The 12,659-nt window shown below is 44.6% G+C and overlaps 1 protein-coding gene across 1 annotated transcript; it reads right to left on the bottom strand.

The window, feature by feature from the left end:
- Window positions 1–230: 230 nt before the first annotated feature.
- pitx1 (paired-like homeodomain 1) lies at window positions 231–11,593 on the bottom strand. Its single transcript, XM_056285291.1, has 4 exons — window positions 11,548–11,593; window positions 6,134–6,307; window positions 4,818–5,020; window positions 231–1,427 (listed from the first exon to the last, which is right to left on the bottom strand). The coding sequence occupies exons 1-4, from the start codon at window positions 11,591–11,593 to the stop codon at window positions 879–881; spliced, it is 972 nt and encodes a 323-aa protein (XP_056141266.1). The 3' UTR covers window positions 231–878.
- Window positions 11,594–12,659: the final 1,066 nt, after the last annotated feature.

The following is a 12,659-nucleotide window of genomic DNA, read 5'->3' on the forward strand; positions in this document are numbered from 1 at the left end:
TTTTGTTGGTAGTTTATTCAAACAAACATGACCATTAACACATGTAGACTTGAAATCACCATTCGTGTAACCATGGTGACGAACGTATTTCTGCAAGTCTTACATTATGAACAACTCGTACAAAACACGTTGCACTCAAGTTAAAACATGCGTGGTTTCTATTTCATCAAACAAGTCAAACCGCAGGGGGGAGGGGGGCTTCGGACAACACGTGTAGACGGGGGGGGGGGGCTACAGTCACTGGACGCATTATAAGCAACCTGCATAGAGGCGCTGGATAAAGCACACATAAGCATGATAAGAGTCTACCCAACTATGTACAACATATTAGATGTCTTGTTTTCACCGGGTCCACATTTATGTCACGTTCGTCTCGTTTTTTTGTTTTGTTGTTTTTCCTTTTCTTCCTGGTCCGGATAGGTCGCGGGCCCGAACCAAGCATGAGCTAAACGGCGCGAGGCTGCAAAAGCAAGCGAGGCAAAAAACGAAAAAAAGAAAAAAGCACAGACTGTCCACCGTCTGTTCGACTGTATATATGTACAATGCAGCAATGTAACATGTCTTCATCACTTTAGAAAGAAACAAAAAAAAAAAATTAAAAAAATAAGAAATAAAACCTGGACATTTTAAATTGCTGTGCAAGTTCATTGGTAAACACATAGTACAACCCGCATAATCCATGTTGAAAAATAAATGATTGCAACTAATCCAGTTTAGTTGTCTTTCCCCCATCCGCAGGCAGACATATGGGCCCTACACGCACACACCCCCTGCGCGTGTGTGCGCATGCGCGCGTGTGTGTGTGTGCTGATCGTTTCGTTGCTAGTTATTAGTATTATTATTACTGTTACTGTTATAATTCATCGTCTCTTAGCCCGTCAGCTGTTGTACTGGCAGGCGTTCAGAGTAGACCCCGGGCTTTGTAAGCCGCTGTATCCGAAGGTGGGATGCTGCTTGGATTTAAGTCTCAGGGTGGCCAGGCTTGAATTACACGTGTCTCTATATACGCTGTAAGGGGACCCGGGGGGCCCGTACGGGCAGGCGGAGGAGGACATGGCTGAGTTGATGGTGGAGGTGCCGATGCCGTTCAGGTTGCTGATGTTGTTGAGGCCCGCGGTGGGCATGCCCGGCACGGCCGAGTGACCCATGCCGGACGCCATGGTCATGGAGGAGATGGAGTTGGGCGCGGAGAACATGGACTGCGTGGTGAGGGGGCTCATGGAGTTGAAGAAAGTGAAGTTCTTGGTGGACAGGGGCGCTGGGGTGAGGCCCTTGTTGGTCCAGTTGTTGTAGGTGTAGGCCGGGTACATGTCGTCGTAGGGCTGCATGAGGCCGCTGAACTGCGGCAGGTAGCTGTTCTTGCACAGGTCCATCTGCTGGTTGCGCTCCCGCTTCCTCCACTTGGCCCTCCGGTTCTTGAACCACACCTTGAAGGGTGGAGAGAGACTGTCAGGGTTTGTCTAAAGCAGATGAACTGAGCTGTTGTGGGCCGGTGGAAATGGGGACACCGTGTCAGCTCAACAACGTCCCCACAGTCCAAACTGACATTCATCACAATCAACTTGTCTGGTAATGTATGCTAATATCAAACCAATAGTTTTCACATTACAACTCTATGATATCTCAGATCTCATTTTGTTGGAACATTATGGCATATTTTAATTCTTGTTCATTGATTTTAGACCGAGAAGATATTGTGCATCACTATATCCAGATGTCGCTCCAACACCGTTGGAAGACCATAAGCAGTAATAACGAATTAACAGGCCACAACACAGCTTATGTTGTATCACCCATGTTGTGTCTCACACACACACACACACACACACACACACACACACACACACACACACACAGTCAGACGAGGACCAAATTAAAGACACACTATAATGAATAAATCATGTCGTGTCACAAGATGAAACCCACATGAAAAGTCTCGTCTATTGTATTTTTGATGACGTCACAGTAGAAACAGGTTACAACTTATCAGAGAGCTGGTACACAGACACCCTATATAGTTATAATCTTTACAATATCTATAGTATTTACAATATTTACAGTGTTTAGAATATTTATAGTATTTATAATCTTTATAATATCTATAGTATTTATAATATTTACAGTGTTTATAATATTTAGAGTATTTATAATATTTATAATCTTTACAATATCTATAGTATTTATAATATCTACAGTGTTTATAATATTCATAGTGTTTATAATATCCATATTATTTATAGTATTTATAATATGTATAGTGTTTATAATATTTTTAGTGTTTATAATATTTATAGTATTTATAAAATGTATATGTATAGTGTTTATAATATTTATAGAATGTATGACATTGATGGTGTTTAGAATATTTATAAGATTTATAATATGATACCTGTAATATCTATATTTATAATATCTATATTTATAATGTTTATGATATTTACAGTACTTATAAGATTTATGACATTTATAGTATTTATAATATTTACAATATTTATAGTGTCTATAGTATGTATAGTGTTTATATCATTTATAGTATTTGTAATATTTACAATATTTATAGTGTCTATAGTATTTATAGTGTTTATATAATTTATAGTGTTTATAATATTTACATTGTTTATAGTGTTTCTATCAGTACGGTGAGATTGAAAGCCAAAGCTGAACAGACATACAGAAGATGCCTTGTTTGGTGTGTGTGTATATATATACATACATACATACATACATACATACATACATACATACATACATACACACACACACACACACATACATATACACACATATACACACATATACACATGTATACATACATATACACACACATATATATACATGCACACACATATATATATATATGTGTGTATATATGTATATGTGTGTATATGTGTGTGTGTATGTGTGTATGTGTATATATATATATTATATATGCAGGTGTATGTTTATATAGGCTGTAGCATCCTACACAGCATGCCATCTGCAGCCATATATTCATGACATTTACTGTTGTGTAAACAAACGTAAACGTATTGATTAATTCTATTAGAAATCATAAATGTCATACTCTCAAGCTAATATGGCCCACGGTTTTTATTTCTTTTTTTCTTTCTTTAGTTTTGAATAGGTGGGATTAAGTGGCATGTTTGCTACATGAGTGAGGCTGTGATTAGTGTTGAAATATCATTTTAGCTTGGTTTAATACTACTGGTCTATAAGGACCGGTCCAGCTGGTCTACAAGGACTGGTCCAATCCAAACCAGTAAAAATGTCACAACACGCACTTTTACTAACTAAACGGATCTAAATACGAAACGTGCTTTAGTCACACCTTTTTACATATTCATGTGCAAATTACGGACTTTATTGTGCCTAAGTAAAGGTTAGCGTTTCTAAAATAAAATATAAAATAAAAAAGACGAAATGAATTTGTCCGGAGCCAAAGAACAAAAAAATGCATCAAATTGAAAACCTTAGATAGGCTCTAGTGCTGAGTAATAATAATAATAATAATAATAATAATAATAATAATAACAATAATAACGATGATGATAACAATAATAATATAGCTTTTTAAATTTTACTTATTTTTTTTACATCATGCTTCACTTTAAGTGTTATTTATCTGTCAAATCTAACTGGTTTATTTACCCGACCAGAATGAGGACCGTATTTGACTGTATTTTCTAATTTGAACTGAGACTTTTGCTATATTTATATTTATATTTATATATGTCCCAAAGCAAATGATAATTGTAATCCAGCTCTATACGGTGAGAGCTCCATGCATGGCGATGCACCGGTTACGATGCTGGGACTGCTTGGTGTCCGCCTGGGTCGGTCCCGTCCACGCAGGACGACCTTCCCAGAGTCCAGACTGTGCGGGTGACATCACCAGATAACAGTAACCCGCGCGCTCCGTCAACACGGGCTCGCACGCTCGCTCTTCTTCTGACGGACGCGCATCTCAACTCATCCGAGAGGTTCGGGGGACGAGACGTGGGCCTTTCCTCCCAGAACCGGTGCTAGACAGCATGACAGTGCACACACCGCAGCCAGTGCTGTGTCAATACGCCACGTGTAAGCTAATAATCCACCTGAAGTTTTGGTCAAACGCAAATATTTATCGTCTCAGACTAGGCCAGTGCAGTGTGCTGAAAATGACAAATCGCTCTTCCTAACGCTGGCTAGTCTGTGTTGGAGGGAGCCCGTAATTCTCCAGGGTGCTTCTCTCATCATCATATCTTATGTTTTTCGGTAGTATTTATGGAGCATAAAACGCATCTGTTTATTTCGATGATGTGCTCATCAATTATGATTTTATCGCCGGTGAAGCGATGCTCGCTTGTGTCTGAATGGCAGTATGATAAATTCAGTTGGTTTAAAATGACCAAGAGTTGAACTCGATTTAAATACATTGAGATCTATTTTAGGGAATACGTCCTCCGTAAAAAAACAAACAAAAAAACAAAAAACAAACGCGAAACACCAGTCGAGAGTGATATTTTTATAATCTATAATTGATAAATGGTCTACATAATGGCAGCTGAACTAGTTATTGCGGATCTGCAGAAGAAGAAGAAAAACCCAACCTCAGTAGGTCCTGAACGGACAAAATAAACGTACCCATCAACGTGAGGGAAATAAAGAGGACGGTTTCGTCCCATAGTAACAGCAAACCAAGCCCCAAGTGTCGCGTCACGTCGCCTCTCTTCATGCCTCGGATTTAGTCATGGCTCTGTGTTCATGTCTGCCTACATTTGCTGTGAGGGTGAAGCGGATCTCCGGTCTCGTCCGCGGCCTGTGTGCTCCGTCCTTACCCTGACTCTGGCCTCGGTGAGGTTGGTCCACACGGCTATCTCCTCCCGGGTGCTCATGTCCGGGTAGCGGTTCCTCTGGAAGGTGGCCTCCAGCTCCTGCAGCTGCTGGCTGGTGAAGTGGGTCCTCTGCCGGCGCTGCTTCTTCTTCTTGGGGTCGTCCGCGTTGCCGTCATCGCTCCTGTGTTCGACGCTCCTCTCCTTCTCTGTGAGGCACAACAACCGCAGTATCATATCATATCATATATATGTGCCTTTTCATGATTCTCACTGGCCAGTGAAAGTACAACACCGAGCAAAACAACCGGGCGCGCAAAAAACACGTAGACCGAGCAAACAAAAAGGATAGCTGAGTCCCAGCAGGACTCGGCAGGTCAAACATGAACAAGTTTGACTCTAACGTCGGACGTGATTCTCGCAAGCGCCTCGTTGGATGTGTCCCGTTGCTGGACCAATGTCAGTCCCCACCAACACAGGGTAACCCCCCCCCGTCCTATCTTGCGCCCACTACCTAGTATTGATGTCCTAATAACTAAGCCCTATCAAACAGACAGACCCCCGCATGCACGCGGGAGGGAGGGGGGGCGAATTAGAGAAACAGAATGGCCACTTGAATGTTTGCCAACAATATAAACAGAGACGAAACGAGCAACCTGCAATCAACTTAATGCCCATTTAACGCTATGGATTACCTCGATAAACTCGATCAGCTGTCTGTAAGCCACGGTGCCTGCATAAATTACCGTGGGTCTGCAAAACACGGCCAACATGAAGGATGGCAGAACTGTAAACATCTTCTTTTAGAAATATGATTAATGCCGCCCTTTAGGATATCCGTCTATATCCTGGCATGTAAGAGCTGTTAAACTGTTATTAATCATAATGGCTTGAAAAAGAAACAAACAGCGAGGATGTTACAATTTTGTAGCTCAGTGTTATTCTGAACAACACACACACACACACACACACACACACACACACACACACACACACACACACACACACACACACACACACACACTCAATGGGATACCAAAATGCGCCAATATTCATTTCCTGTGCCTAACGCGTAAGCCCGGGTATCAGACTCTGCAGCAGATAGACGCAGGCTCGGAAGGGCAAAACCTAAACCGTACCCAATCCGCCCTTCTTCGCAGCAATGCACGCATGTATACTGATGCCCAGCCACTCTCCCATAGGGCACCGTGACGGCCCGCGAGAGACGCGCTCGCGGAAACACGCCATCATTAATGTACCCCCCCCCCCCCCCAGAGAGGCGTCTGAGTGGCCCGTCGGCTCCGCGGGACGGTTCAATGTACCTGCCAGCTCGTCCGACGACTCGCTGCTCGAGTTCTCGAGCGCTTCGCGACTGTCGTTGGAAGCTCGCGGCAAATGGAACGAGGAGGCCACGTCGCGCGTCGTCGTCGTCGTCGTCGTCGTCGTCGGCGGCGGCGGTCTCGCGGCCTCTGCGATTCTGTCCAAATTCATCCCACCTTGAAAGGAGCGACGCGTGTGAAAAGGGAACGGCGTGCTTCCTCGACAGCTAGCTTGCAACAATTCCACTCGCCGCCCGGTGTGTGCCACTGCATGGGAGAATTAACTCTGCGGGATGTATGTTTAAATATTTATATATATATATATAAATATATATATTAATCTCTCAGGATATGGCTCTTGGAGAAAAAGGAAAAAACAAAACAGAAGCAGGCTTTCATATGCAGTCTTTCTCCCCCCCCCGGTGCAGGAACGACGACGACCCTCGGCGCTCCTTTAGGTATCCGCTTGTGGGAACGAGTCTGTACTGTGGCCGAGAGGAAGCGCTCGCGCTGGAGCCTAGAGATGAGACCCACCCATCTTCTGTTTAACCTCCCCGAAACGCGGAGCCGGTCCCACCCACTAAGGCTGTTCAGCAGGGCTGCGGAGGAGCAGGGTTTGTTTTTTTCCTTTTCTTTTCCTTTTTTTTTTTTAAAGGAGGGTTATCTACCGGGCCCAAACGCTTTGCTCTGCCGCGCATTGGAAAAGTCTGAAGCAGAATGGGCCCCTTTTATTCCTGCAGGCATGTTTGGAATAACTTCCCGTGCAACGCCACGCAAAGGAGGAGGGGGGGGGGCAGCTGCGCCCGCTTATTTATAAACACGCGCTCGCGCACAATGTATATATCGGGTATGTATACGACCTGAATAAACATTTGCCACCCAGTCTGCCCCGGTTATATATAATTTTCTTTCAGCTCGAGAAACGGAAAAAAAAGACACACACACACACACGCACACGTGCACACGCACACGCGCACGCTTTATGGGCATAGTGCGTGCCAAGTGTCACTCCATCGGTTCATTCGCATTTGCAGTTGGGGTTAAGGTTTTTGTTCTCCAAGTGTATACACGGGAGGTTCAGTCACGTCCAATAAAAGCGAAGCGGCCCAGAAACATCAGAGCGCGCCATGAATCTTCCTTTGCGCGCGCCCCCACCCCCCACCTTCATAACCTAAAACTGTATATTTGCCACCACCAACACAGCCAACGATAAGCAAGACAGTGGCCAGGGAAGGCCTATCTATATTTGGGTACCTTCAAAGGTGTGAATGGGGGCCGTTGTACAATTCCACTCCTGTCAATTTTGGTTAATTTTAGGCTTATAATTCTACTAAAAAAAGAAGAAGGTCATGTTCCTCCGGGTACAACACCTCCAAACAACGGTGAATTCATGTTGGAGGGAACAGCCAACGTCCCGCTTCCTTTGGAAAACTCTTAAGAAAGGGACGGAGGAGCCCTCTAAGGAGCCATTCATCCCACCTAGTCCCCTGCACCTCCCTATACTGCAGATGTAGCATAACATACTCGCAGTACTAACAGGGATGTTTTGTTCATCCTCTCTTACTGGTTGTCAACTCTTTACAGATGTATTTCGATAGAAAAAAACCAAACATTCTTGCCCGAAGCTTCATGTTAAAATAAGGGGTGGGGGTGAGGGTGAAAATATCTAAATCTGAGGGATAAATAAATAATAATCGTGATACTATAAGACTCGTTGCTCAGCTGAGCATCGACGATAGCGTCCAGTCAGTCAGGCCAGCGCCGCACTGGAGGCTTTACGGCGGGATCAGATCAAATCAAAATCAAATCAATTTTATTTGTGTAGCCCAATATCACAAATTTACAAATTTGCCTCGGTGGGCTTAACAAGCAACACAACATCCTGTCCTGTCAACATCCTGGGATCACAGGGGCCTGCACTGAAGCCTAGGGGTGTAGAGCTCCAAGTCTAAGTGTTTAGGAAGTGTCCGGAGGCAGAACGGGTCCAGCTATACGCGTCGCAGCGGGTGCAGCTTGACTGTTACTGTCACACGCTTCTTCCACCCTCAAACACACACGCATGTGAGCTCCAGCGGCGCCTGCTGGACGCGATAACGGCTCCGGATATTCAAATACTCATCAGTCAAATAGTGGGACCACAGGGTCACCACCACATGTTGTAGACCGCCCATGCTCAGTTCGGTCCATCATAGCCGGTGTGCACCCTTCAGAGACGTGATTTTTGTCTGATTACACTATTTGGGATCACGACGAGCATATAGGCTATAGATCTTGCATAGAAATAAATAAATCTGAAATCTGTGGCGTTTCCATTCATTACCCCCCGTTCACAAGTGAGTGCGCATGCGGGGACCTGCGTGGCCTGGCCCGCGCATGCGTCAGGTAATCCACACTGCTTCGCCAGCTCCGTCTGCCTCGGTGCCCGTCACAGGCGCCAGTGGGAAGCGTATCAGGGCATTATTGTATGACAGGGACTTTTGACAGGCGACCCCGTCCGACCGGAAAACTCCCCCGGAGGCCTTTTCACAAAAAAAGAAAAAAAAAAGAGGCAATTGTGCAACGTCTCAACAATCGCTCGCCCTTTTCCATATGTATATATGCAACCCTTTTTTATTTTTTATGCACGGGAGTTGATAACCCACACGAGGTAGCTCCCGCATGCGCTCGGTTTACCATTATAACGCATGAATAACAGGGACATCCGCGTTTTAATCTAACATGTTGAGGGATCACGATACTTGGGATACGCGTCATCCTTTTACACTAATTGGAAGTTGATCTTTCACGACGTTTCGTTTCTTAAAAAAAAACAAACAAACATCAGGTTCACCAGCAGCACCCCCCGCCCCCTCTAACAAATCAATGCAAACTAATATTTAACTATTTTAACTATTGTGGCCGTCATTTGTGCAGTGCCACGGATCAATGTTTTGCAGACGCGGGGCCTCCGGGAGAGTGACTGAAGGACCCACGCGTTATTAAGTCACACAGGCTGACGATGTACATGTTGCATTAGGTGACCTCAAGGACCTGGTCATCCCTGCTGGCTGCTGTCACTGAATAGTGTCAGCAGGTGGTATTTACTATTCCGATGGCGCAGCGGCGCAGCAGGGCAATAGGTTAGATGGAGGGACAGTCATTGTTTTTTTGGGGGGGGGGGCGTGAGTCGGTTCTGCGCGTTCACGAAAGCTGTGGATTCGCTGATACTGACTGGAGAGCAGTGGGGCGGTGTGTGGTTGTTTTTACGGAGGAAACACTGTGATGCTATAGTACATCACAGTGTGCGTGTATATATACATGGATTTAGGTCTCATACCTGGGTGTGTGTGTTTGTGTGTGTGTGTGTGTGTGTGTGTGTGTGTGTGTGTGTGTGTGTGTGTGTGTGTGTGTGTGTGTGTGTGTGTGTGTGTGTGTGTGTGTGTGTGTGTGTAAATTACAATGAAAAGACATGCGTGTGTGTGTGTGTGGGGAGGCACCCTGAAGACATAAAAGAGGTGACCATGCATGGTCTGTGTTGCTGTATAGGTAGGCTACCTAGGCCTATATGATGGGGTAGGGTGGTGTGTGGGTGTGTGTGGGGGCTTATATTGCGTGTGATGAATGATCTAAAAAGACTTTCTAGCATAAACTGACTTGACTCGAAGAAATTAAAATATACTCGACGACCATGACAAATCACAAAGCAAACGTGACAGAAATCTGAGTTTTCTCTGTAGTGCCCCCCCACTTATTATTATTATTTGTATGTTAGCCAAATAAATCGGATACCTCATATGAGGCAAACTTTTTTTTAAAATACAAAAAAACAAAAAAACAAAGCCAAAACAGAAAATTAAACCCTTTCTGCAAATTGTGAGGGGGGGAAAGAGGTGGACATGCAGATGTAATTGGACACGGTGGGTAAGAGGAGAAGGACGGGGCTAATGACATTATTGCCTTGGTGACGGTGTCCCCCTGGCTGGCTCTGACCCAAGACCCGGCCCATCCGGGGCTTGACAACAACTGCTTCTCTTCAAAAAAAAAAAGAAGCACACTTATTAAAAATAAGTGTGTTATGTTGTTGGTAATGTGAATATTAATGGGTTCACAGGTTTAGGAGGGAGACGTTTACAACCATTGGTTGTTTTATCCATACGGCGCCATCCCAGCGCGTGAGCATCCGTCAAGGTTGAAATGTGGCCGAAATAATGTCAGTTGTTGTTGTTGTTTTGAAAAAACAAAATAAAAAAACAAAACAAAAAACAAAACTCAACAGTTTGTAACCGAAGTTATAAAAGCGGTTGCAATAAAGCGGGTTGCAGAAACAACGTCGACTCGCTTTGTAAAGCTGAAGTAAAATGTAACAAGTTGACCCACGACGGCGATCAGACGACGAAATGCCGCCTTGGACGGTTCGCCTGCAAACGAAACACGGCTGGATGACGTCATCATCACGCATCCGCGCTTTTAAGGGTTTTTTTCTTCTTTTTTTTGCCCGACTTTGAATCAAACCGTCTGTCGCAACTCAAGGATGCACTTGCTTTTATTAACAGCGTTTGGGTATTTCATATCAGAACATTTCTGATTTATATTTGTGGGTAAATAATGGGGTTTTTTTTGTATATTTTTAAGGTTTAGACAAGCGGCTCTCAGGTTCGTCACCACTTTAGCTAGCTAGTACTGTACAGCAAAGCCCTTTTCCTTAACGCTAGGCCTATACTTAGCCGATATTTCATTTATTTGATAACAAAAAACCCAAAACAATTTCAAGTGTGCTGTCAATCTTTATGCTGCAGAAATGTTTAACGTTAAAACTCTCATGATATACGCTTATATCACCCAAATGGGTGTTTTCAATCGAATAAAGCTATCTCTGTATTTTGTGTTTTGTGGTCCATATGTTTACCTGGAGTTTACGATACGGGCCACACACACACACACGCAGGCCAGTAACATTATGAGGATACAACATTACTGATCCAAAATGGACCATCTCTAATAAGGATGTCGTTGTGTCAAGGCTTTGGTGTATAACACACAAACACCGCGACTATCCCAATCAAAGCTTTCCAAATTACGTCGGTGGATATGTCGGTACTTCGGATATGTCTGTGTCGTTTACGTACCGGTGTCTTGCTAAAAACACGTCTGTGTCTGCAGGCACGGGGGGGAAATGTGCAGCAGTCTGTATACATTGTGGGACATGTAGCTACACACCCTTTCCTTGCCGTTTCAGCGTGTTTATAATGTGGCACACGACGAAAGCTACAGTCTATATGTGAGCCCGACACGTGTTTAGGGTCAAAAACACCTTAAAGCTCTCAGACTCGCCAACACGGGCACGCAGAGAAGTGTTTCAAGCATGCTCAATTAATAACAACCTTAAAACAATATAGGTCCGTATTAGTTCATGCTCAGAAAGGAGTTAGGTCTCATACCTGGGTCCCCACAAGACATTACATTCTTCGACAGATTCAGTTCCATTCCAGTTGCCTGCAACACAAAACAATTTGCATAATTAAAACGAAGCTTCCTCTGTGTAAAGCCGCTGCTCGGCTGTTTGAGGGGAAAGGGCAGCCTGTTGGGTGGGTTTTGCACCATTATCGTGAATTTTCAACTCAAATTAAAAAACAAAAAAGCAAAGCACGCAGATAGCCAAATAAGCGTAGTATCGGTGCGTTCTTCTTTTCTGAGGGTATTATTTTTCGACCATACAGCATTATTCACATTTCACCTTCACCCATTTTTCACCACCCCCCCTCTCCCATAGACTCAGACCAGTCTATCGTGGGCCTCATCCTTGTGACACTCAAGAGATCTTTATCTCCACGTTGTCCCAAATAGTTTATCTTTCCCATGATGTACACACACACTCACAACACACACACACACACACACACACACACACACACACACACACACACACACACACACACACACACACACACACACACACACACACACACACACAGCCCCTCTCCTCTGCAGGAATCCCTTCGCTCGTTTTATGTCAACAATAAATCCTGACATAACAACGCTCTTCGCCCCGTGTGCAGGGCAGGGCGCGCGCCGATCGTTCTCCCCGCCGTTCAAGCGCCGAGATCAGCGTGGACTCACGCGGGCTCCCCGCGCCCGCCGACTGCAATGTTTACGTTACAGAAACACGGAAGACGGGCAGTAACTTCTGACACGGGGCGGGGGGGGGGGTGTTGTCCTGTAATCTACCGCTGTTGTGGCTCTTATCGATACCGCTAAATGCACCCAGCTAAGGCAAAACGACGGCATAAGCCATGTGTGTGTGTGTGTGTCTGTGTGTGTAGCCTACTTAAATCCCGACAAAGACAAATTTGTGTTTCATCGGGTTGCCCTCATTGGATAGCGCAGCGTGCTCTCAGCCGCCTGTTGGAGGGGTTTAAGTATGAAATTAAGCATTATAGTCTGGGACTCTAGTAAAACACGCTCGGTATGTGTCAATATTTGCTGTTTTCTTTTTTTTTGAACGCTCAACAGGGACTCCAGTGTGACTCATATTTGCTATTAGCACTCCGGC

This window comes from Lampris incognitus, chromosome 8 (assembly GCF_029633865.1).
Source record: "Lampris incognitus isolate fLamInc1 chromosome 8, fLamInc1.hap2, whole genome shotgun sequence".
Lineage (NCBI taxonomy): Eukaryota > Metazoa > Chordata > Actinopteri > Lampriformes > Lampridae > Lampris > Lampris incognitus.